This window comes from Sminthopsis crassicaudata, chromosome X (genome assembly GCF_048593235.1).
Source record: "Sminthopsis crassicaudata isolate SCR6 chromosome X, ASM4859323v1, whole genome shotgun sequence".
Lineage (NCBI taxonomy): Eukaryota > Metazoa > Chordata > Mammalia > Dasyuromorphia > Dasyuridae > Sminthopsis > Sminthopsis crassicaudata.
In genome coordinates, this window is record NC_133623.1 from 21,590,522 (window position 1) to 21,617,767 (window position 27,246).

General features: G+C 39.9%; 1 protein-coding gene across 1 annotated transcript in view; it reads left to right on the forward strand.

Annotated features, from left to right (window-relative positions):
• Positions 1 to 1,678: 1,678 nt before the first annotated feature.
• The window catches only part of POF1B (POF1B actin binding protein), a 53,315-nt gene continuing 27,747 nt past the window's right edge, over positions 1,679 to 27,246 (forward strand). Inside the window, exons 1-4 of the mRNA XM_074277902.1 lie at positions 1,679 to 1,830; positions 1,967 to 2,327; positions 19,634 to 19,708; positions 22,260 to 22,340. Of these exons, the coding sequence (XP_074134003.1) occupies positions 2,016 to 2,327; positions 19,634 to 19,708; positions 22,260 to 22,340 (468 nt within the window). The 5' untranslated portion in view covers positions 1,679 to 1,830; positions 1,967 to 2,015. The remainder of the gene's footprint in view (positions 1,831 to 1,966; positions 2,328 to 19,633; positions 19,709 to 22,259; positions 22,341 to 27,246) is intronic.

The window sequence follows — 27,246 nt, forward strand, 5'->3', positions numbered from 1 at the left end:
TTCACCTTACTTATAATATCTCGTCCACAAAAGATAAATCCACTAGTCAACTGATATTTCTAATTAGATGTTATTTTGACTCTTGAAATATAATATTAAAATGATCAAAGGAAAAAGGCCAGTCTTCTAGAATAATTTAGAGGATATTACACACAACTTAATGAATGAAATATGTAATAAATAAAACTGGTAAAATTGTAAAGGATACTACATACAGAAATGAACGTACATAAACACTTGAAATATTTTAAAAAGCTTTGTTAAGGCCAACTTTGGCCCCCCTTCCAAAAATCCATAGGGATGAGTGATTCAACTGGGCCTGTTAGCTTACTCTTGCCAGACAAGCATCTAGATGGTACGGTGATAGAGTGCTGGGCAAAAGACTTGTATTCAAATCTAGATTCAGAAGCTGACCAGTTGTGTTACTCTTGGCAAGTCACTTAGCCAACATCTGTTTCAGTTTCCCCATCTACACAGAGAAGATAGTAATAGCACATACTTCCCTGGGTGGTTATGAGGATAAAATGCAATGATATTTATAAAGAATTTTGCAAACTTATAGATGGCTAAGTTTTATATGATTATCATTATTATGCATTGCTGCTCATCTTCGGAAAGGGATTCTTGACTTGCCAAATGCATGCTTGCACACTTTCTAAACATCTCTATTTAACATGTATAGATTGCACACAATTATGTGTAAAGCACTAGGCTTGACCCTGTGGGAAATGTAATGATGAATAAGATTCCAGTGTATACTGCTGTGAAGACACCCACTTTTGTGTAGTAGGATTTGAAACTTGTAGGATGCGGGCAACAATGAGGCCTTGGATACTTCAAAATGCTGTAGTGAATAATCTGAAATCCCAGACTCTTCACTTCTCCGAGATCGCTTCTTCTTCCAGAGATGCAGATCACAAGGTTTCTTTACTATGACATAAATTCAGTATAGATTGTATTTGCAAATTCTGTCTGATTTTTTGCTTGAGTTCCTCCTGAGTTCAAACCTAGCCTCAGATACTTACCGGCTGTGTGACCGTGGGCGAGTCGCTTCCCCTTGTTTTGCCTCAGTTTCCCCAGCTGGAAATGAGATCAGAGAAGGAAATGGCAAACCATTGTGGTATCTTTGCCAAGAAAACCCCAAAAAAGTCACGTGGAGTGGGACGTGCCCCCAAAAATGAACAACTCACCCTTCTCCTTTCTTTTCCGCTAGCACTTCAGTCTTTGGGGGAAGAGCATTTGGAAAATTAGGAAAGCGGGTGCTAGAACAGGCTAAGATCAATCAGGGATCTGAATTAGAGATCAACCAAATTGCAGCGAACAGGAGACCGTGTTCTTTCCTGCCTTCCAAGTTAAATTGGCCCACCTTTTCCACCCCAGGCTTTGGATTGGAACATTCTTCTGGGATGATTCAAATGCTGCCTTGGAACTCTCCTTGTAGATGTAGGGAACAATGAGAAGTTCCTCAGAAGGCTGATTTTTTTTTGGTAGCAAGTTTTGTTTGGCGTGTAGGTGCACACACACACACGCGCGCCAGGTGACACTTTGGGCTTGGTACCAGGGAGAGGCTCCCCCCCTTTTCTCTCCCCTCCCCCCTTCTCCTTTCCTCCCGGTCTTTTCCCCACCCCTTTAAGAGGCCCAGCCGCGAACTCCCAAGCCCGGAGGTGGTTCCTCTCTCAGGTAGCCCAGCTGACGGAATCCGCCTCTCAGGGGCGTGGCCCTCGGCTCCCTGGAGCAATCAATCTCCCAGGCTGCTCCTGCTTTCCGTTTGGCCTCAAATGCTTGGTTGCGGCTTAAGCCCCAGCCAGAAGTGCTGCTGCTGCTGCTCAGGTAGCTTCTGGCCCTCGGTCTCTTCCTTTGTGGCCCTCTCTTGTTCTTCTCCCTACAGCTCCCCTTCCTCCCCTCGCCCCCCCCCCGTTTCCACAGGCTGCCTTATCCCATTGTTTTTGTTCCCCCGGTTCCCCAGGGAAAGTAACTGGGAAATCCCCTTGCTGCCCACCGAGAGAGAGAGAAAGATGATGACCTCGAGCTACTGGAGTGAGAGCAGCAGCGGCAGCGGCCGGGCCCCCCCGCAGCGGCCGGAGCCCCTGCAGATACCCGGCGGCCCGCAGTGCCCGCCCCAGCAGTACCACTGCCACCACCAAGCGAGCCAAATCCCACAACAGCCGGAAAAGAACGTGGTGTTCGAGCGAGTGCGGACCTACAGCGGCCCCGTGAACAAGGTGGTCCAGGCCCTGGACCCCATTGGCTCTCCTTCGGAAGTGCTGTCCCCTCTCCGAACTTCCTCATCTTACCAAAACTTGGTGTGGAGCAGCGACCATTCTCAGGTACGAGCGCCCCGGCGTGTGTCCCGTGGACGGGAAGCAGCTCGTTGCCTTATTTCTCTTGTAGCTCTTCTTTCTTTTCTGGGGCGTAGCTTTCTCCACCTGCCAGATCTTGGGGCTCGCGCATAAGCTCCGCGTGGGCCGCTTTGCGCCCGAATTTGCCCTGGAAGCCGGCCGCTTCCCGCTCTTGCTCAGGTGCCGGGTTCGCGGCCCTTCCTGGGGCGCGTTTACCTTCCCCGCCGATGGAGGGCTCGGGCCGAGAGCCCGAAATGCGGCTCTTGCCACGGCCTCTTCCCTTGAGCTCGCTCCTTAGAAAGGGTCCCCGCTCCCCCTTTGGGTCCCTTTGGGTTCGGCGCGGCCCCGCGGACCTCGCGTTGGGGTGCACTTTGCCTCCTTCGGAGCCCGCGAGCTCGGCGACAGGTGCCAGCGTTTGAAGTGGCAGAAAACCGACCCCCACAGGGTGCCCGCCGAGGGCAATGAGTTACGCGGGGATCCCGGAGCGGGCGAGCGGAGGGAGCCGAGGTGGGGGGTCTGCCGGGGAGGAAAAGGAAAGGGGGCCCCGAGGCGGGAGGGGGCAGGGAGCGCCACATCGGGCCGGGCCGTCTCCCTCCCGCTTCCGTGGAGTCCTAGAATCGCATTCCTTGCCGCAGCCCCGCGGGGCGGGGGTGGGGGGAGGGGGAGGAGAGGTCCCGGGCCACTCGCCCTCAGCGGGCGAGCCTGGAGATGGGTTTTCGAAGAAAAGGCCTGGGGGGGGGGGGGTGGAATAGAAGAGGTGCCCCTTGTCTGTGGGGCAGGATTAGTGTGGAGACCGAGTCAGGGACACATTTGTTTGGCTCTCTTAGCCCGGCCCAATAGAAGGACAGGCTCAGCCAGGAAAAGCCCCATCTCCCGAGTTCATTTCGGGCACTTTGCGGCCTTCCCGATGATTCAGTCAAAAGGCTAGAATCCGGGTCACCCACCCTAACCCTGAGCCAGTCCTGCACAAATAGTAACACCCCAAATCACAAGCTAATTTCCCAGTTCTTCCTCTTGGCGCCTCGGAGCCGCCTCTTTTGCATGGTAAGCAAAATGCAAGTTTAAGAATGTAGAGAGACCCCGAGAGACTGGTCGGGTGAGCATCCTACTAGCTAGGGACCCTCCCCCCCTTCCCGGAAATCCTTTTATCTGTGGTCTGGGCTGTTAATTCTCTAAAATGTGGCTAAGTGGTGATGGAGCTGGTCTCCATTCTGCTCTGGTAGAATGAGTTTCTTTGGAATTTGATTCTGCCCACAAAGTCACAGACACCTCCCACCCCGCCCCCACCCCTGGCAAGATGAAATAAAATCAGCGCTGTGTCAAATTGTCGGATTTCTCCACCTCTGGCTGGTCCCCAGGCCCCACCTTAACTAGTGGGAAATAGATGCAACTCGAAAAATGAGACTTTTGACCAATCCTAGGCCTGGATGATGAGTTTCTATGGGGCTTGTCTTCACCTGAGAAGTCTTTTCCTTTTTGGTGTTCTCGGAACCAAACTGAGCGATTTTTTCTTTAGGATTCAGTCTTTGGTTTTTGTCCCGGACCCACCCCAGGGTGATCTTAGGACAAGGTTTCCTTGCTGAAAATATGCCTCAATTGTGGATTCTGAAGAGTTTGGAGCCCAGGAATTGTGGCCGTAGGAAGCGGGGTAGAAAGATTAGCTATCTGTGCTGGGAGAAGTCTTTGATGTGTTGCTGGGGAAGACTACAGCCCCTCCCCCCAACCCCAAGGCATGAAGGTTTGAGAGAAGGAAAAGTGGGGACCAGATTGAAAAGGACTTTAGCCAGGCCAGAAGTTCACAAATGGGCCGAATTGAAGTTGGGAGTTCCATCTTTTGTCTGGTTTTCTTCTCTTGTGATTTCTGTGCTTCTGGAAGACACAAACATTTGTTTGTTTGTTTAAATATTATAGCGTGATACGTGCTGGGTTTCAGAGGGCTTAGGCTTTGTATTTAACCACATATTTCACACATATCCTATTTACAGTATAGTTTCAGATTTGTCATCTCTTTGATATCCCTTTCTCTGAGACATTTGGAATTAGTTTCCAACAAGGGTGTGTGTGTGTGTGTGTGTTTAGTCTGTTCTTTTTCTTGTTGTCCATCCTTTGCTCCAGAAGAGATAGGGCATTCAAGGCCAAGAGAATGGACTGCCTATTTCTGGTCCATAGAAATTCAATTCAATTTTCAATATAATTTTTCTTTAAAAGGTTTTGGATGCTTGATGTTTCCATAACTCTTAAGAACCGAATTAACTTTGAAGTGATAAAGCCTTTATCAATTGAATCTTGAACTGTTGTACTTGTCTTAATTTGTAATTAGAGCATTCCCCCTTGGAATAAGAAAAAAGTCTAGATTTAAACTGACTTTTAAATCAGCTATTTCCGTCGTTTTTTATGCTGCTTCCTTACAGTGTGATTAAAAATAGCATTTATACATACAAATTCTCGAGATATGCATCCTTCTTGTCTGTGGTTTGTGGTTATCTGAGCTTCCATTTGATCTGCCTGATGCAGTGTGGAGGACAAAATTACTCAGTAGTTTCATCTTCTGGCTCGGTTTAGGGATGATTAAAATGATTAAAATTTACTTAAGCATAGAAACAAGTTCTTGTTCAAATGTAAGTCAACAGTAGCATTCAAGCTCCTAGATTCATCAGGATTAACCGAACTATCCAGGAGGAGGGATACATTTTTGTTGGGCTAGCCGGCCCTTCGGCTGCACCTAACGTGTCCGGCACTGTGCTAAGTGCTGAGTTGAAATGGAGTTTTAGAACAGAATGCATTTCACTAAATGAGAGCGTTGTACCTTACTTTAAAAATAATCCAAATATTGGCTCCCCATAAATACCATTAATAGAAGTAAAAATGCTCTCATAGCTATCCCAGGTATTGTATTTATGTGGATGAGTTCATAACCGAGTACAGGAGAGTAGCACTGGGCATAGAAAAGTGTGCCCAAAATAGTCTTTATTGGAGGTCATTATGACATCCGGTATTTCTTAGTGTTTATTGTGTTTATGTAGAAAACTTTGTTTTAGGGGCGCCAATTATTTTCCTATCATCTTGAGCAAGTTCATTTTTGAGGAGGGATTCTTAGAGTACTGGCAAACTTTTTTTTTTTTTTTTTTTTTTTTTTTTTTTTCATTTAAAAATGGCTTTTGCAGTTTGCCTCGCAGTAACTGCTGGATAAAAGCACTTATACCTAAGTTTCTGCGGTGCTTCTGAATTATAGTGTTGACATTAAAGTTGCCTTGAGGCTATCACCCTAAGGAGGTATCTGGGCTCTTTGATCTTGGGACTGCCTTACCTTTGTTTCCCGGGTGTTTGTTATTCGGCTATAGAAACGTTTATGTAGCCAATTAGTAGATGTGTGCTTACATGGGTGTGTGTGTGTGTGTGTATGTGTGTTTTCATACTCTTTTTTTTCCTGTTTAACTGATAGAAGAAGACTCATCTGCCTTTGCAAACTAGGTTTCAATGTGTTTTCGGGGATGGCTTTTTTTTTCCCCCTTTGAAATGACATCCAGGGGTGTGTTGCTTTGATCAATTATTGTTCAAAGGCGTGGTCATTTAGGTGAAATTTTGTTCTTGGAGTAGACTATTTGAAAAAAGGTGAAGTCTTTGGATACTGTAGTCAGTAGTTTCTGCTTTATCCAGTCTTTTTTTTTTTTCCCTAGAAATCCTCAGTGTACTTAATTGTACTTAACTGATAGTTCATAGTAACACCAGCACTTTTTACCTCTTGGGGGGAGACAAGATATATCATTAGATCTACTTTCAGTCCTTCATTTTCATAAATAGTTGTTGGTATATATTTTGGAGATAAATTTGTCAGGATCCGATTTTGCTCATTCAGCTTTTTTTTTTTTTCCTGACAATTCTTGGCAACAAACAGAAAACTATGAGAGTTGCAAAGTAATTCAACCCTATTTAAAGTGTACGCTTTTCTCAACAAAAATATTTGGGTCAATTTTTTCTTGACAATAGCAGTGATCCAGTCATTGTTGATTTTTTTTTTTTCAAGACAGAGATGGCATGCCTATATATTACAGGACTTTGTTTCTTCTACTTTTCTATATGATAGAAAGGAAATTATTCTCAAATGAGGAGCTGGGTATGTATATTTGAACACTCTATTGCTCCCTTAGCATGAGAAAACAATTAGCATAATTAAAGTTTCATAAATCATAAATAAATAAAATCTCATAAAAAGATATGTCTGTTGATAAACATTTATTAAGCAGCTAGTATGTGTTAGGAAGTATGCAAAGTGCTGAGGATTACCACAAAAGATATAAATGAGGCAGTCACTCCTCTCCAGGACCTCACAGTCTAATGGGGAAGACAACATGCAAACAACTATGACCAACAAACCATATACGGGGTAAATTAGAAATAATGACCAGGGAGAAGACAGCCTGGAGAAGACATTAAAATTAAGAGGGATCTGGAAAGGCTTCTTTTTTTTACATTATTTTATTTCTTTAAATGATTTACTATTTTATTTCTCCCCAATTAACATTTTTACATCGCCAAAAATAATCTTCAACATTTTTTTCTTTAAAAATTCTGAGTTTCAAATTCTCTCCTTCTTTCCCTTCCTCCCTCATTGAGAAGGAAAGCAATTTGATATAGTTTATACATGTACACTCATGCAAAACAGATTTCCATGTTAGTCATATTGTGAAAGAAAACAGACCAAAAAAAAAAAAAAAAGATAAAGCAAAGACAAAGTATGTTTTGATCTGTATTCAGACTCCATTCTTTCTCTGGAGATGAATAACATTTTTCATCATAAGTACTTTTGACTTGTATCATTGTATTGCTGAGAATATAACTTGTCATTCACAGTTGATCATCATACAGTTTTGCTTTTACCATATACAGTGTTTTCCTCGTTTTGTTCATTTCACTTTGTATCGCATCCCGTAAGCATCCTGCTCATCATTTGTTATCCATCCAAATCGGATACAGCAACTTGTTCAGCCATTCTCCAAGTGATGGACATCCCCTCAACTTCCAATTCTTTGCCACCCTTAAAAGCACTACTATACATATTTTGTATATATATATAGGTCCTTTTCCTTTTTTTTAAAGTCTCTTTGGGATAATATTATTACTTGGTCAAAGGGTATGCATGGTTTTATATGCCTTTGAGAATAGTTCTAGATTGCTCTACAGCACGGTTGAATCATTCTACAACTTCACCAGTAGTGCATTAGTGTCTCAACTTTACCGCATCCACTCCAACATTTGTCATTTTCCTTACCTGTGATATTAGGCCATTTGAAAGGTGTGGGGTGGTAATTCAGACTTGTTTAACTTGCATTTCTTTAATCAGTACTGATTTAGAGCATTTTTTCAAATGAATGTAGATAACTTTGACTATTTTGAAAATATCTTTCATATCTTTTGATCATTTATCAGTTGAAGGATGGCTCTTATTTTCATTAATTTGACTCAGTTCTCCATATATTTGAGAAATGAGGTTTTTAATCAGAAAAACTTGCTGTAAATTGTTTTTTTCACTTTGATGATTACTATGTATTTTTCGTCATCCTGTTTTTCTCCTTTTATCCTGTCCATCCTCAAAAGGATTTTGCTTTTACATAAAACTCTTCCGTTCTGCCCTCCTTTCTATCAGCTTTCTCTCCTATTTTCCTGTAGGAAAAGATTTTACACTCAATTGAGTGTGTATATTATTCTGTCTTTGAGCTAATTCTGATGAGAGTAAGGGTCACTAGCGAATGTAACTGGGAATCGAAGGAAACCAAAAATTGGAGATGAAAAAGAAATGTGTTGGGGGGGGGTGGCATTCAATGAAAATGCCCAGAGCCAAGGCCTAATATCTTGTTTGAGGAAAAGTTAGAACAGCTTGGAGCCCTGTGACATTGGATCAGAGAGTCTGGGAGGGATTGTAAGGTGTAAGAAGACTGAAAAGGAAGGACACAATTATGAAGAGTTTTGAATGCTAAACCAGGGGATTTCATATTTGATCCTGGTGGTGATGGAGAGTGCTTTGAGTTTATTGGGTAATAAAGTGACATGGTCAGAGCTGCACCTCGGGAAGATTACTTTTTGTTTGTTTTTACTGAGGCAATTGGGGTTAAGTGATTTGCCCAGGGTCACACAGTCAGGAAGTGTGTCTGAGGCTAGATTTGAACTTAGGTCCTTCTGACTTCAGGGCTGGTGCTCTAACCACTGAGACACCTAGTTGCCCAGGAAGATTACTTTGACAGTACAGACTAGACTTGGGAGATACCTGAGGAGTAGGAGAATAGCAGTGTCAGAGGAGAGAAGAAAGCTCATTCAAGAAATCTTGTGAAGATAAAATTAATGGGCCCTGGCCGCAGATTAGATAGGAGGGGTGAAAGAGAGTCGAGAATAGAGAATGACACCTCGGTTGTGGCTGAGTGAGGGGTGTGTGGCAGTGTCCATGATGGTACTAGGGAAATTTCAAGGGGAGAGGACTTGGGCAAGAAAGATCATGCGTTCAGTTGTAGAAATGTTGAATTTATAATGGTTACAGGACATCTAGTTTGAGATTTCCAATAGGTAATTGGAGATGGGACTGTAGGTCAGCGCAAAGGTTAGGCCTAGATAAGATCTGAGAACCCTCAGCTAAGAGATGACAATTAAATCCACAGAGAGTGAGATCACCAAGTGAAACCTTATAGAGAAGAGAGAAGCTGGCCCAGGACCAGAGACTCCTGCGGAGTCATATTGAGTCCTTGTTCATTCTTTGAAGAGGACCTATGATGTCAGGAAGGTGATGTCTTGATTGCCTCGCTTAAATCCAATTTACTTGGCAGAACTGTGCAAAGGCAGCAGCAGAGACCAGTGACTAGACAGAGATCAGGTGGAGTGGAGATGGCCAGTTTGCAGTGGGAGGCCCAGGTCTTTTCGATCTGTTCTTTCTCAGCTCTCAGTGTGTCTGAAGCAACATCCATTCAGAAATTAGACTAGGTAAAAATTGAGTCAAAAGATAAGCTTGCCGGAAAAGAATCTGGGAGGGGAATAGCCTGGTAAGCTTCTCACCGGAAATGAGAGGATTGCTATTTACATTCACTCTGAGAGCAAATGGGACTTGACCTGGAACCTATTATTGGCCAATCGTTGAATCCTGAGTGGTTTGTGTTCAAAAGGCTTAGTCCAGTAGCTCCATTTGAATCCCAGTGGGCTTTATCAAAGCCTGGTTTTTCATAACTGTATTTCAAGAAATCAGAAATGAAAGCTATATGAGACAAAAAAGCTGATTTTTCCCAGTTTTTTTTTTTTGGGGGGGGGGAGGTGGGAAATGATGGAATAAATTAGAAGAGGAAGAGGAGGGGTTTCCACCTGGAAGTGCCTTCTTTCTGGAAGAGTCTGATAACATTAGGAGGGTGATGTTTACTGAGAGTGACTTGAATGAAGAGCTGACACTGAGAAGGAAAGTTAGAAAGGAAGGAAGAAAACCAGGAGAGAGTTGTGTTAGCCCTGATGCTCAGTAGAGCTTAGCTTTTCAGCACTAACCTCGGGGATGTGTTTCTCTTTCATGTAATAAAACATTTTAACAAAAAACATCTCCTGTGCTATGAAAAGAGTTTATTCAAATGGAAACTTACCTTGGCAGATTCTTTAGGCATTGATGTTTTGTGGCTATTAAAGATCATTTTCTCTTCTGCAGAAAGCTAGTACCTAGCCAAATTTTGATTTTTTTGTGCCTGCCTGTAATTGGGGGTAATTCTCAAACATCCAGAAGATCAGCATGAAAATTTTATTGGCATCCAAATGTTCCCATGACACTCTGTCTTGTCTATGTTGACAGAACAAGTCGTGATATAATGTAATGTAGTTTCCATTTGACCACATAACCTTGTTTGTTTCAACATATTTTATAACTGAGCAAGTTTGCCAGTATCTAATTGAACAAATGAAAGCAAAGACATTGTTTGGAGATCTAGATCTCAGTTCTCATTCTCATCAGTTTTCTTAGTATCTCGGGGGTGTGGGAGAAAGAAAGCTGTGCAAGTTTAGACTTCTAATTTGAATTATAGGAGACATTCTGAAAAGAAAGAAAATGGCCGGATGTGTACATACACCTATGAAATGCTTCTGGGAAAATTACGAAGGATAAGTAAATTGTCTTTTGAATTATAAAAATGTACTCCACAAAAGCCTTTAAATTCGTAGGCAAAGTGAAAACAAGACTAAATGGAAGGAATAAAATAATTTCTTGTGATACTTCAAGGAATCAAGTACATGTTTTTGAAAGGTTCATTGAGAAGGAATATGGTAACCCAAAATGACTAATGAAGAAAGAATTTAAGCAGCTTTTTTTGTTTTTGGTTTGGTTTGGTTTTTAAAATTACACTTGGTGGTCTGCCTCTTACCTGTGTCTTTATAGCTATTTCTGAATGAAACATTAAAATTATCCCCAAGAGTAATCACATAGAAATAAACGGAAGATGTTATGTTGTTGAAACACGGTTTTCATTGTTATTTAAATCAGATTCCTAATAGAGAAAGAAGGGGCTCCAAATCCTCTCAAAGTATAATGCCATGCCTTAATGCTTCAGTGCAAGAAGAATTGAATATGTGAGCATAAAATAGTGAGCCAGATTCTCTTGCCTGTGACTTGAATCCTATTTACATATGTGGAGGACAAATTGCCACTGTGTACTTTTGTCCAGATTGCACAGACCTGCGGAGAGGAGAGAAATGATAACAGCAGGTTAGCTACAAGGGCATCTTCTCTTCCTTCTGGGGTCATTCTGCTGTACTGGAATCTTAAATCACCTATACATGTGGCTACTTAACAGCTTTTCTTGTAAAAACTGGACAGACACTGTGATCATGGCATCACTAAATTGCCAGTATTTGTGGATTTTATACTTCATTGCTTTCTCTTTGAACAGAAAATAGAAAGCTCTGCTGCTTGAAAGAATCCCATATGAAAGAAATGTAAGAAACCCATTTCCCAAGTCAGTTATTTTTCTAGTTTAATTCTTCACCTCTATCAAATATCAGGGTTTGAGATATTTATCCTTGTTTTTTACTTCAATGAGAAATTTTGTATTTTGACTCATTACTCGAAAACATTAGTAAAAAGGTAATATTTCTCATATTTCATCATATCATTTCCTAGTAATCTCATGTTCTCCTCCTTTGTTTGTAGCTTGAGCAGTTAGCCCAGTTTGTTGACAGAATGCTATGTTCTGTAGTGGGTCACATTGGTTTAGGTTCTTTGAAGGATGCCTTATTCACTGACTTGCTTTCTTGGGGGGCCGGGGCGGGGGGGGGGTGAGGGGGGAGAAGCAGGAATAGGTTCGTTTACTATGGAAATCACACAGTCAACATGTAGCTTTCACACTGAGCATGATAAATAGTCGCCTTGTATGATATTTTGATTGACAATCATATTTAGCTTTCTTACTCCTTATATATCATTTTTCATTTCTATAGCTGCACAAGATAGATACACTTGCCAAATTGTAAGTTTTTTTTTTTTTTTTTTTTTTTTTTGTTCCTAAGGCAGGGAGAAGGAAGTGGGTGGGTAATGAAGTTGAGAGCCATTTATTTTTTGAGTTTCTAGGAATTACTTCTTTTGAATGACCAGTGAGTCTCACTGTATCAAGTGTTGGATTTTACTTTTTTGTTTTTGGTAGGTTTTTCCCTTCGAATAAAAGTTTGTCAAATGAAGCAAACAACCCCTAAAACAATTTTTTCTGGACTTTCCCTTCCTCCCTCGAGTAGAAAGGATACTGGGTATGGAATCCTGGCTCTAAACCTTGTTAGCTAGGAGACCATAGGTAAATCACTCAGCTTGTACAAGTATCATTGTGGAAGAACAGTTTTAAAAATAAACCTTAATGTGTTCCAGAAATACTGTCATCCCTTCTTTACTTCCTTTTTTTTGGGGGGGGAGTGAAGACAGTGCGACAAAAAGTTGCTACTGCTCATGTGGGGTTCTTCTACGTAGTCTTGCACATTTCAGAAACATTCCAGGGAGAATTTTCTTCATTGATATTTCTTTTCAGTGTGTGCTTAGATTCTGCCTAAAGTAGTTCACATATATTATCAAAGGAGTATATCTCCACATTTTTGTGCAAATGTATTATCTTACCCAAAGATCTTTAATTGTTCTCCACTGCCTATCACGTAAAAGCTGTAAGCTGGCAATGGCTTATTTTTCTAGCCCTATTCTCCCTTGATCTTTTCTCACTTTACTCTTTAACCAAAGTAGATGGTTTGCTGTTCCTATATCTTTGCTTACATTGGGTTCATTTTTGTCTTGATTATTTATATGGGTGATGTGAGGATGAACAACCATATATAATGATGATAATTTCTCATCTCTGGAAAGCATTTTACAGTTTTCAAAACCCATCCCTTTAGTTGCTCCTGTGAGATTCACAAGGCAGAGGTGATTATCCCCTTTTTGTGAGGGATGAAGTGACTCTCCCAACTTAATGACAGAACTAAGGCTAGAGTAAAGATTTTATGATTCCCATTCTAGTGTTCTTGCCATAATGCCTCCCTCGGTTATCTTTTTTTAGTTGCCTTTTGTTTCTTTATAAATTAACTTTAATATTCCAAATTGAGATGTTTTCTTATGAGCAAAACATCCCTCAGTGGCCCTTCCTGTATTGAATTCTTAGTTTCCTATTATTCCTATATTCCTCTAAGAATATAACTCATTCATATTCTACACCTTTGTGGAGCATACCAAAGAGATGCCAGTAATTGTTGCTTTTCCAGTTGTCGGGGGTCTTGGCCTGAAATGACAACATAACTCAGTTCACATTCTAGCTTGGTAGATTTTCTCACCCTGGATGATTTACATACCTCAACAGGTAGAGAATCAGTTTCTAGGTTTCCCTTCCCAAATCTGCTATCTATTGCTTTCTCATGTTGAGTCTTTTACTTAACTGTCAACACAGTGCTGTATACATATGGGAGGCACTTAAAAAAACATTTGTTAAATTGGATTGACTACCATAATTGGTATGTCATCCCGTCATCCCATTTTCTCTGGTATGTTATCTGTAGATTCAAAACTGGAAGTAGAATCTCCTCATTTTAGGTATGGGAAGACTCAAAAGAATGTTAACTAAAGGTTACACCAAGATATTAAGTAACTAAGCCAGTGTTGTTTGTATAATCATATACTGTGCTGCCTCTTAATTTTCACTTTATCCATTTATCAGGTCTGCAAAATTCACTATCTGATACTTAAACTCTTGTGATTTCATCAATTTGGACATTTCTTCCATTAACACAGATTGCTACTCCTACACATCTGAGCAGAAGGCCTTTGAGAGTTATAGCTAAAAAGTTTGTCCCACGTGATCAGTCTGATGAGTGCTTCAGGACTAGCCTGGTCTGGGTTTCATATAAAGGAAGAGTGCATTTTCTAACTTAAAGAAATAGAAGACCAACACTGTCCTTGACTTGAGGGCTGTTGCCACTTAGGGATGACTTTATAGTCATTCTATGTGTTATTCTTGCAGCTCTGCTTTCTCCCCTTTGTATTATTTCCTATCTTCCTAGGTTTTTCTGAATTCTTCATATTGAATACTTCTTTTAGCATGTCATTATTCTCTTGCATTATTATACCACAGTTTCTTCTACCATCCCTTAATTATTGAGCATATTTATTTCTAGCATTTGGTTTTCATAAATAATGTGACCTTGATTATTTTTATATATTTGAGTCTTTTCTTACTGTCTGTAAAGCTCCTTGGGAGTATATAGTACCTATAATGGAAGCTCTGCGTTCACTATGAATATGAATAATTTATGAACTTTTCTTGTATAATGCCAAATTGTTTTTCAGAATGGTTAAACCAATTGACATTTCTATCAGCAGTTAATTTACATGTCTGTTCTCCCAAAGGTTTTCCAACATAGAATTTGCCCATCTTTTCTAATTTGATGGGTATAAGGTGACATGCCTCAGTTTTAATTTATATTTCTCTGATTAATGGTATTTTTAAATGGCTTTTAATAGTTATATGGCTTCTTTTGAAAACTCAATTCTTAACCTTTGATCACTTGTCTATGGGGCAATTGTCCTTAAGCTATAAAAATTTATTTTCATATGTAGAGTGAGTTGTTGATTTAAACTTATTTTTAAAAATTTAAACTTTATTTTTCAAGTTCAAATATTTACTTCCACTACCCTATCTCCTTATAAATGAACAGGGTTTTGTTTGTTTTTTGGTTTTTTTTTTTAACCTGAAAAAAACAAATCCCTCCATGCAAGTCTACCAGTTCTGGTAGAACAAATTCTTAGATAAGCCATGTCCAAAAATTTTAAACTCTTTCTGTATCTTAAGTTCATTACCTTTTCTAAAGATTGTTAGTGATCTGTTTCACATTCATTTTTTTGTACTCAGGATTTATTGTGAAATTGATCAGAGATCGAAATGCAGTCACACAGAGCAGTGGATAAAGTATGGGTTTTAGAGTCAGGAAGATTTGAATTCAGATCCTATATCAGACACTGGCTATTTGACCTGTGTCTTGGTTTCCATATATACATACACACACACATACATACATATACATGTATACATACATACATATATATGTATGCATATATATATATATATATATGCATATATATATATATATATATATATATATATATATATATATATATATATAATAACAGCACCTACTTCACAGGGTTTTTGTGAGGATCAAATGAGTTAAAATATGTAAAGAGCATTATATAAATGCTGGCTATTAAATTCTTTCATAATTGTTTTTCCTCTTTAATGTTGTTGTATAAATCATTCTTCTAGTCATGCTTACTTTGTATCAGTTCCTGAAGTTCTACCCAGTTTCTTCTGATATTGTCCATTCTGTCATTTTTGTGATATAATATTCCATTTCATTCATATGCCACAGTTATTTAGCCATTCACCAAAAGGAAGACAACTTCTTAGTTTCTAATTTTTAAAAAGAGCTGCTATACATATAGATAATTTCTTCTTTAAAAATTTCTTTGGGGGGGAGTATATAGTTGTGATATAGTGGGATCAAAAATATGGATAGTTTGATAACTTTCCAGCCATAGTTCCACATTGCTTTCCACAATGATTATTAGACTAACCCATGATAGAACCAACAGGGGACTAGTATACATGTTTTTCTATAGCCTTTCTAATTATCACTGATTTCTTCTTTTGTCATTTTGTCATCCACATAATGTGGGTCCTCAGAGTTGATATAGTTTAAACCTATTTTCATTGAATCTATTTTGCTATTTTCCCAGCAGCTGTTGATTGAAGAAATCTTTTCCCTTTAGTTCACAGAATACTAGGGCCTTTGCACAAGTTTTTAGGCATTGTTTATTTCTCTTTTTCCATTGATCTACTTAAAATAAAAATCTACTAATTTATTTGTCGATTCCAATAGGTTTTTTCTTTCAATTTTGATTAATTTCTTCCTTGATTTTCAGATTCTCTACTTTGGCATTAGATTAGACAGATATTGATTTCTTTTTTGCTGGATTTTTTTTTAGTTGCATGCTGAATTTATGTACTTTTTCTTTCTCTTTTGGCTGATAAAAGCAGTTTGATATATAAAATTTTCCATAAGGACTGCTTTATCTGTATCTTACAAGTTTTTGTACACCGTCTTATTGCTTTTATATTCTTTGTTAAAATTTCTATTGTTTGTTCTTCGACCCACCAATTCTTTTGGTTTGTTATTTGGTCTCCAACTTTTAAAAAATTCTTTCTTCAAATGTCCTTTGTTCAATTTAGTTTTTCTTGCATTGTGGTTAATAAAGAATATGTTACCTGTTTTTGCTTTTCTACATTATGAAGTTTTTAATGGCTGACTTCACAATCAATTTTTGTACAGGTAATGTGCATAGCTAAGAAATATATAACCTTTTCTACTCTGTTTGTTAGTTTCAAGAGATCGGTCGTCACTCATATTTCCAAAAATCTAATTGGGCATTTTGGTTTTTTCCTGTTTACCTTTTGAGTAGATTTATCTAGATCTAAGAGGGATAAATCTAGATCCCTTACCATTATAATTGTGCTATCCATTTCTCCTTGCAATTCTACTAACTTTGCTATCAGTCTCTGGATATTGTGCTATGGATACTATTGAGTATGCAGTATTATTACCGCTTCATTTTCTTTGATACCTTAAAGAATAATCCATGGATCTTGCTGCATGGATCAGTCATGTGATAGATAATACCTAAATTACTCTATGGATTTTGTGGCTTGCCAGTGAAATTGCCAGAAAAGATGCTACAAAATTAAAGTAGCAAAAATCATTTGATAAGAATCTAGAGAGAGATAAATGAAGAAAAAAGGAAATGAGGAAGGATTGCTTAGTGCTTCCAGATCCCAAACTATATTACAAAGCAATCATTAGCAAAACTATTTGGTACCAGATAAACAAGACAAAAACTGTATTTACAAAGTTACACCCCTTTGAGTTCAACTCATACCTTCTATCTCTTTGCCTATTGACCTGCTTGTTTTAAAAAAAAATCATTTTAATGGTATTTAAAAATTGTCATATTGCTTTCATTGACAGATTTCTCTTTCTCACTTGCCTCTAACTCAGTGAACCATCTCTTGTTAAAAAGAGGTGTTTTTTTGTTTTGTTTTGTTTTAAGGGAACAATTCATCAATACCAATGAACACCTCAGTCACATATGCCAGAATATCCCATATCCTTTTGTCCCACACTTCTGCCACAAAGGAAGGAAGAAACATTTTCTCAACTTTCTCTGATGCCATTTCTTGGCTGATATTAAACTAGCTCATTGAATATTACTTTTTAAAATGACTATTTCCTTTCAAAATTTATTTCTAGATATTCCAATATGGATTTAGTAAGGCGTAATCAATATTTCCTATGCTTTGACAACATGTGTGAATTTGTGAATTAAGATTCTATGGTAGCCTGAAAATACTTGTGTATATATAATGTATCCTTAATAATAATTCGCATTTATGTGGTATTTGAAGATTTATAAACCATCTTCCCTAACAGTAGCCCTCTGAGATAAGGTGTACAGAAATTATTATACTCGTTTTGCAGATGAGAAAAATGCAGCTCAGATAGGCTAAGTGACTTGTTGTAGGTTATATACCTAATAAAGGATCTGAGGCTGGAGTGCAGTGCTTGCTCCATTATACTACACTGCCTTTTCCTAAGGTATAAACATTCTAGGTACTCCAAAACAAAAACTGAAAGATTCTCCTCAATTTGGACTTTTTCTTTTGAAGGTCACTTTGTCAACTAAATGTCCAATACCTTGATATATGAAAAACCTGGTTTTGCCTACACTGTGCATCATAATAGTGTGTGTGTGTGTGTGTGTGTGTGTATGTTTAAAAAAAAAAAAAGAAAGGGTCCTAAATAGCACTTAGATAAATCTTAGCAAAGTTTGTCAGGCTTCACCAAGTCCTTCATTGTGTGGCTTGTTATATTTTTCCCCACTCATCACCCCTTTTTGCTTGATAACTTTTTACATGACCATGGTTATATAGGTGTATAAAATGGGCATGCAGCTCAAACCTTTACTGGTAATCCTAATTTTACCACCCTATATTCAGTCGGGTCACAAGCGACAGTTGAAGAAACTTTGCTATATTCCCTATAGAGCAGAGGTGCTGAAACTTCTGTGAAACTTTGACCATCTGGTAAAACCTATGGACCCCTTTTCAGAATAAAATTTAATGCATAAAACTCAAATACTTAAGTAGGCAATTATATGGGGATATCATTTTAAAGTATTTAAGAAAAAAAAAAAACAATTTCACAAAATTCAATTTAAGAAACCTTTCTCTCCAGCAAATGTTTTTCCTTCTGGAGGTTCATTTTAAGTTTTCGTGGTGAATAGCGCTCAGTGTAATGAGGTGTGGGCAAAAGGGGTTGTTTGGTGGAAAGCCTTGGTAAATCCTCAGGGTCCTCCATGAATGGGAGCTGAGGTCAATCAGTGGCATCAGGGAGTGTTCCCATTTTATGGTAGAGAAAATGTACTTTCTGGGGATTCATTGGCTTGGCTCAAGGTATCAGCTATAGTCTGTGCTAGAGGCTAGATTTGAATCCAGGGCTTTTACTTCCAGGTCCTATACTTTCTCCTATGTCCAGAACGCAAAATGTTTTCCTTAAGCTGCCTCTCTTTTGCCTATAGTATACGGTTCATTAAATGTGTTTGTTTGGGGATTTCTCCTAGTTCCTAGTTGAAAATCTGGGTCTGTACCACAAAACTTCCTGAAATGGTAAGCCCAGGGTATTGCTGCTGATTGCTAGGGAAAAGAAAACAAAAGGAAGATGCTGACAAACCAAATCAAAAGAAAAGAAAGAAAAAGGCACAGAGGAGAGATTGTCTGTGCTGCAATCTAAGTACATGGAAGTTTTTAATTGTAAGAAAAACTTGTCGTGCCTATAGAATAACTTTCCTCTTGTTCATGGTTTCCTGGATAAATCCCTGATTATGTCTGGAGATAACCTCTTGCTATAGAAGAAAAAATGGTTTTATGGTTAAGGACAATTCTCCTGGAGTTGATTACAAATGGGAATGATACATGTCGAATTTCAGTCTCACCATAAAGCCTCTCTCCTCCAGTTTTCGGGGATATTAGCCTTATTTCTCTGATGATTGTTTGAAAATCAGCATTTCTCCATCACTTTTATGTGTGACATTAGAGTCCCAGGACCTACAATGTAAAGCAGAGCAAGGTTTCTTTAGCACAAGCCTGGGAGTGAGGTGGAATGCAAGTATTATTGTATTATTATTATGTGGAGGAGAAAACTGCAAGTTAGGGAAGAAAGATAATTAGGCAAAGTCATATGGTTCCTACTTATCCAAGGCTGCTTTCAAGGACAAGCTCTTGTCCTTCTGCATCCCACAATGCCAAGCACATGGGAGAGTTGGGCTGAAGTGTGATGCACAAGAATTCCTTGGGTTTGAGTTGGAAGGATTGGCAGAGGCCAGTCGGGACCTGAAGAAGAATCCCCTTTAATATAGCATGATAGGTAGTCATCCTGCCTTTATTTGATGATCTCTAGTGACTTGGGCAATATTAGCAAAAACCCTAAAGACAAAAACAACAATAACAAACTGGACGGTCTCTTACAGCCCGAGAAAATGATATTTCCATGATAGCCATCACAAAACCAGTGCTATTTTATCATTAGGGCATACACATGTTTGCTCGCAAAGCTATCGGAATAAACATAACATTTTTCCCAGTGGGGAAAAATGAATCCCAATTAAAGAAGCATGCCAGAAGGGATGCCTGATTTCTTTTTGTTTCTCTCCACAGGAGCTCCATTCTCCAACTCTGAAAGTAGCTACTTGTGCCCCGAATACTCTGCATGTAACCCATAATATTGAACAGGTAAACTAAGTCATCTTTTTATCTCCTCTTAGTCCACAAAATATTTTCTCTCATCCCTAAAAGCTTAGTAGCCTAGGTGGATGCAGCCTACCTAATTTAGTATTTAAAAAAATATATTCTTTGTTTTAATCAGTCAGAATCCTCCTCCTCACTCTCACTTTCAATTCCCCTTCCCTTAATTGAGAACACAAGAAAATAAAACCCATTATAACCATGTATCAAATGAAAACAATTTCTACGTTGTTAATGTTCAAAAGCCATTTGTCTCATTCTTTATTCCAAGGCCTTCACCTCTCATAAGAAGTGATAGGTAGCATGTTACGTCATTAGTCTTCTGGAATTGTGGTTTTTGCTTGTGTTAGTATTAACAGCCTAAAGGAACAATCAATCAACAAGCATTTATTAAGCACTTATCTTGTGCCAGGTCCTGTGCTAGGTGCCAGGGAGTCAAATACAAAGAATGAAATCATCCGTGGTCCACAGGAGTTTTCATTTGAAGTATTAGTGCTATGAACAGGATCTTAAATCTGCATTAAAATGTGGACTAAAGTACAATTTGATATTTCTTACGCAGAATCATATTTATTTTAGGTTCTGGGCCCCTTAATTTTGTTCAGATATTTTTACTTTGAGCATACATAAACCAAATGTTAATCTCTGAAAACTGAAAAGTGATGCTCAATGAGGAAGCAAAACACTTTGAAAGCCACAGCATTGTAGTAAAACGTTCTAATTTTGAAGACTACATTAGAGGGCAAGGGTGAACCCAAGCCAGAGGTGCATGCTGCCAAGGTCCTATGCTGTGAGACATACGTAAGGATCCTCCCTTTCCTGGCCTTGAATGTACTTATTCAGAGGGATTAAGAATGCCATGATTTAAAGTGTTGTGTCTCCTCCCAAAGTCTGTAATTAATAATAATTTACACTGCCATGTCAATTTATAATGACAGATTATATTCATTATTTTATTTGAGCTTTCCAATCTTGCAAGGTAGTCAGGCCCAGATATTACTTTACACATGAGACACTTGGGGCCTGGAGAAGTTAGATTAAGTGGCTTGCCCAAGATCACCTCTAAGAAGTGGCAGGGCTGGGTTCCGGCTCATTGTGCCTTTCAGTCTATTATGCCATTCTGCCTCTCTAAAATCTGTGTTATCTGGAATAAAGTTAAAACATTAGCGTGGATCACTTTATTCACTTAGTCTAGCAGCTGTTAACAAGTTGGAGCCATGAGAATGAGACCTAGAACATAATTTTTTTACTTTCATTTTTAGCAGGTAGGGGGAAACACAATGTGATGCAATATTTTGAGCTGAAAAATCAAGAATAGATATGGTGACGGATCCTATGTCCGTCATCTCTAGACCAATTTTGCTGAGTTTCCAAGCTCATCACAACTGGTGGCTTGTCTTCCAGATGCTCAATTTTTGAAGTCCAAGCAACTCATAAGGTAGAGCTCTCACACTTGCATTGCAGGCCACTGCAGAACTCCAGAGTAAAGCCAAAACTAGCTTAAAATATCACTGGGAAATGTTTGGGGAAGCTAGGTGGCACAGTGAAAAAAGTAAGTGCCAGGCCTGGAGTCAGGAAGACTCTTCTTCATGAGTTCAATCTGACCTCAGACACTTCCTAGCTGTGTGACCCCGGGCAAGTCACTTGACCCTGTTTGCCTCAGTTTCCTCATCTGTAAAATGAACTGGAGAAGGAAATGGCAAAGCACTCCAGTGTCTTTGCCAAGAAAAAAAGCCCCAAAAGGGAGTTATGAAGACTCAGACATAAGTGAAGACAACTGAACAAGGGAAGTGTTAAACAGAATAAATCAAAATCCAATACAATATAGGCAGTGTTAATTTGTAGTTTACTAAATTAGTTACCATGATCTATGGGGATCATTTTGTATTTGAGTTAATCACCACTGGTATAAGGTATGGAGGAATGATGAGTGAGTATTCACTCCAAGAAAATCACTCATCCTTGAAATATTAAAACAAGTATGGGTCCATGACCTCATGAGGTTAATCCTGGACAGCCAGAGGCTAGCAGGACAACCCAGTATTGTAGAAAGGGCACTGACAAAGACAGAACTTCCTCATCACAGATATTATTCACTTCCTAGTTAGTCCAGGTCCCCTATCCCAAAAGTCCCTGTTGCTCTGGTGAATACTTACAAAATAATATTTGGTTGTCAAAATGCTTCTACAATGTGTGTGTGTGTGTGTGTGTGTGTGTGTGTGTGTGTGTATGTATTTAAACCCATCATGCCTCTTGAAAATGGGAGCAAATTCTTTTGAGGAAAAAGTTTACAGAATCAAACTAAGAGTAACATTGTACCAGTCCCTGGTGAAATATTGGTCACACCTTCAATAAGTGCTTATTCAACTGATTTGAATTAAAGTCAGTCATGGAGACTCAATTATAGGCTTGCTTGCTGTCCCTCCTAAGTGCTCCAAAGTTCAAGTTATGATTACTGGTGACTCTAGTCCATTGAATCATTTTATGATTTTATGTGCCTTTTTATCTTTTTCTCTCCTCTGCCCTTCCCTGTTTCCAGGAACTTCATTCTCCAACAGTGAAAGTGACCACTTATCCACAGACCACCATCAGGAGATACATCGTGCAAAATCCTGATCAGGTGAGGCGAAACACATACAAGTGTATTATTGATAACATGAGCAAAAACAAATGAATTAGCAACCAGATTTCTTGCTCCATTTGAAATGAACTTCTAATCAGAGTCACTACCTTCTTCCATCCTTAATTCCAGCCATATTGTGACTCAGAGGTAGTTTCCAGCCGCACAGAAATGCTTGAGTTATAAAGGTTTCAAGTCACGCCCCACCCAGCTGTGACAGAAACCATTTCAGACACCGAACTAGTGGAGGAGGACAGAGGAACACACACCTTACAATAAAAACTCTGTCATTCCATCAAGAGTCCAGGTTGTTTTTGGAGTCCATCCCAGTTGGCAGTTCAGATTTGATCTACAAAAGAAAAAAAAAAAAAATGTTCAAAGTATCTCATTACGTTTGCTGCCCAGCTTAAAACTTTAGACCTCCCATTGTTTCCTTGCCTAATACAATATTCTCTTCTCTCATTCTTCTGTATCAACCTTCCTCTCCCAACAAAAACTCTAAAATAGTGACATTGATATGTATCTTCAGATTTTTCTATATATTTTTTGAGACATCAGTTACATGTGCTGAGGAAAGAGGTGATCTATATGAGAAGAAACCCATCTTTGCTTTGTACTGTATTTCACTGGGTTCTGCTGTTGTATGAAAAAAAAATGCCCCCCCCCAAGCCAATGCAATTTTTTTTCCTGCAAAAGTATACAAAGGGTTAAAAAGAGAACAGTGGCCCTAGCTGGGACCAGGGCCTACCACTTTACTCCTGCCTTCCAGTTTCTTCTCTTTTTTTGCTCCAGGGCACCCTGGAATTGGAGGCTTCCAGGGTCCATGCACTGTTTGTGTGGTGGAAGCCACAGCTTTGAATGTTAATTGGGGTTGGCCAACACTGATAACTACACTTCAGCAAGCTTGACAATAGCCATCGGCTATTTTGGATCTTGGTTCAGCTTTCATAAACAACTCCAGTTCTTCAGGAAAACGTGCTTGCCCTAGTTTTCAGGTTCCTTCTCCTTAGTCATGGGCATGCCAGTGCCAAACCTGAAACTTGGTTCGGGAGATAGTACCTCTGTCTCATTGTCTCACATAATGGGGTAAAACATTACAAAGAGGCAAGTTAAGGCTTAATGTGATTGGGCCACCTTAGGAAATACTGGGCCTTTTCTCATTGGAGACTCTTGTTGGGGAATTAGATTGGACTGGTTCCTTCCGTCTGAGATTCTGGGATTTCTTCCCCCACCCCCCCCTTTCCCGGCTCTCCTTTTTCTTCATTGTGGAATCAGAATTAGCCAAGTCATATCTGTAGGGCCCCGATCAAGTGGTCAGTCAGTGCCTGCTTGAGGACTTCCTGCTCACTGCTGAAGCACGCCTTTCTTCTCTTGTCTAGCTCTCATTGTTAGGAACTTTCTCCTCGAATTAAGCTGAAAGCTTGCTCCCCATGGCTTCTGCTAATTGTTCCCAGGAATTTGAACTCAGGGGTCTCCACTCAAAGTTCAGGTCAAGTCACCAAGCACCCACTGTGTGCTAGACACTCTACTAAGTGCTGTGGATGTAAAGAAAGGCAAAACAATCCCTGCCCTCAAGAAGCTCACAGTCTAGGTGGGGTTGGGGGTGCAGTTACAGAGATGGTTGTTGTTTGTCCCTCGTTCTTGAAGACGACCAGGACATCAGGGAGGTGAGGCCTTGATGTGCAAGTGAGTTGGATTGCAGTGAGAGAGGGCTGTGTAAAGTCACGTGCCTCACTTTCCCTTCCAGAGCCATCTGGGGCCAGTGGCCAGATAGAGATCAAGATGACGAGAGATGGCCCTGGATACAATGGGACACCTGGGCTTTTTTAAGTTAAGGCTTTTAACAGGTCTCAGTTTGACTGAAGCAATGCCCAAACAGTGATTAAGGCTAGGTGAGAAATGAGGCAAAGGATCTCCAACAGTGACAATATGAGAAGAAATGTGTACATGTGAGATTCATAAGAGAAGCTGGGGGTAATTTCAGAGGGGAGGCACTGGCCTTAAGAGGGGGGCTCTGAGCAGGCAAGACTTCACGTAGAAGGGGAGATTTACACTGGTATTTGAAGGGAGGAGCTCAGGGAACCGAGGAGGTAGAGATGAGGCGGGAGAGCCATCCAAAGTTGGTGAAATTGAACTTCAGGAGATGGACCGGTTACATCCACTCTACCCCAGCTTGTACAACTCAGGTTCTTTCAAGGGATCTTTGTGTGGCATGGTTTCTACTCCTCTCATTCTCCTGTCGATGTGTTATGCCTTGAAGGATGTTTTTCTAAATTTCCTAGAAGGGCTTTCTTAAAATGTGCTCAGAGCCGAACACAATACAGAATGAAAATGCCTTCTGTATGAAGTGTGTGTGCTGAGCTGTGGAAATACAAATCAAAAACAAGATGGTCCCTGCCTTTGAGAAGCTTCAAGAAGAGGTCCTCTTCTGACTAGGGGAGGTGACACCGAAAGTAGGACTCTCGTTCATGGTCAGTTCGTGAGATGGTGAGGCCAGGTTGGACTTTGGCAGGGAAAGGAGCCGGAGAGCTGATGAAGGCCTGGGGAGTGATAGCAGGGCAGAGGCACTCTTTCCAGAAGGACAGTCGGTTCCAGTGTTAGAAAAGTGGAGAGGGGCTCTGTAGGGGTCAGCATCTGTGTCTTGATGGGAACTGGACAGTGGGACTCTGAGGGTTCTTTGCCAACAAGACTGTTGAGATCTTGTAAATCATAGGCCCACAGACCTGGAGTTAAAAGAGGCCTCAGCAGCCTTGGAGACAAGTGAATTAGGGCCCAGAGTGGTTAAGTGACATGTCCAAGATCACACGGGGAGAGTCAGTGCCTGATGACAGATTGGGATTTGAGCCTGAGTCTTGTTAGCTCGCACCTTGCCTCTCTTACATGGTGTTCCATATGATTGCTTATTTTTCAGCTTCTTTGTATTAATTTTTAAGAAGTTGGGCAGTTGTTTCATTGATAGAAAGAAGGGGGTGGCAGAATTAGTGAGCAATCTGGATTCCACTTGTTTCTAGGACTTAGTCTTACATAGTTCCTACTGTTGAGTAAATGATGAAGAGATTCAGAAACGTCAATGCAGGACGAGGATGGTGGTGGAGGAAGACGTGCAAGTAATTCATTCTCTCTTCCTTTCCTACCCCCATCCCCATGTTACAGTGTCATTTTCCCAGGAATTGAGGTGTGTGTATAAGAAGTGTATTAGAAAAGTCCATCCCTTTCAACAAAAGGCCGCCATTTCAAATGTGTCTGTTAAACTCCCAGGTAAGGGTAGTGGCAATGGGGAGGGAGACACAGAACTGCGGGCTAAGGGAAACAAACCATTTTTTAGCTCTCAACTCTCTCTTCTTCATGGAGGATGATACAAATGGCAAGTTGCATATTTTGTAGGTAAAAATGATACAACTGGCTTTGCAAGACAACTTGAAAGTCCAGGCTAGAGATATTCTCCATTTTATTTGTTCAAATCGATTCCTTTTGGGCTTGCTTTTTTTAGGGTCCTTGGGAGAATGTTCTAGTTGAATAACAACAGAAGATGTCGACCCTCCAAAATGTAACTCTCTGCTTTGTCGTTTTCAACTTTTCTACTCTTTATTTCTTCTTCCTGCCATTAAAGCAGCTTTTCATTCTCCTGGTTATATTTTCCCCACTAGTGATTCATATTTTGCTCCTGCTCTTCCCTTTCTGACCATTTGTATTCGTTTTGTTCGAGGAAATTCCAAATTTCAGTTTGATTTCAGGCAAAAAGCAAGGAAATGTTTTGGCCCTTCCACTGGAGAGTACTTAAGGATGAAAAGAACCAGTTTTATCTTCTTAGATATGGTACTTAGATATGGTACTTTGGGAACCTCTGCTAGAATTCTTCCAGCTAGCAATTAAAGTAATAATAATCTACAGTCAGAGAGAATACCTGTTCATTTTCAGGATGGACCTGGCACCAATTCAAATATATACATCGAAAAAAGGACCTGCCCTTGAGAAATGGAAGACTTCTGCTTAGATTGTTTTGCCTAGAAGTGTGTCCTCATACCACACTGTCATCAAAGAATATTCAAGCTGGGAGAAACTTTTCCTCCCTTTTCATTTGACCCTCTGGCTTTATGAACTGAGAATGGGAAATGATAGGTCCAAGATCACAAAACAACTTGGTTACAGCCTGCACTGGGATGCAGGCCTCTTAAAGTGGCAGCATTCACATATTTTCTGCCACCAATACCGCCTCTCTGGAGCAGCTGGTCAACTCATTAGGAAGAATTACCGATTGCTTGGGGTGAGGGAGTAGTGTTGGTTATCATTTTGTTCTTTTCTGTGATATTTAAACTACTTCAAAATTACTTCATGGACCTATTGAGAGTGGACTTTGACTCCAAATTCCTGTATTTCTCTGTTGTTACAATTTCATGCCCCAAGCCATAGTCATCCTGTACTGTGTCAGTGTGTGTGATCTGCATAGTGGATGCAGAGGTGCCCTTGGCTTGCTGAAGCTCTGCATTCAATTCCTACTTTTGACACTCACTGAATCCTGATGGCAGAATGCTGTTTTCACCTTTTTTGTTGCTGCTCTTTGCATTTTGTTCCGGTGATTTTTTTTCCCCCCTTTTGTTCTGATTTTTCTTTCACATCATGACTAATGTGGAAATTTGCTTAAAATGGTTGTACGGGTATATTCTATATCACATTGCTTGCTGTCTTGGGAAAAGTAGAGATAAATGTAGAACTCGAAGTCTTACAAAAATAAATGTTGAAAGCTATCTTTATATGTAATCAGAAAAATAAAATGCTGTTAAAGGTGGGTCAAGGCCTTTCCTAATCTGATCTTTAAAAAATGCCTGCCTTCCCCATCCCCCTAAAGCAATTGGACTGTGAGTCATCCTTTTCTGTTTAGGAAGGATTGATATATTCCTCTCTGGGA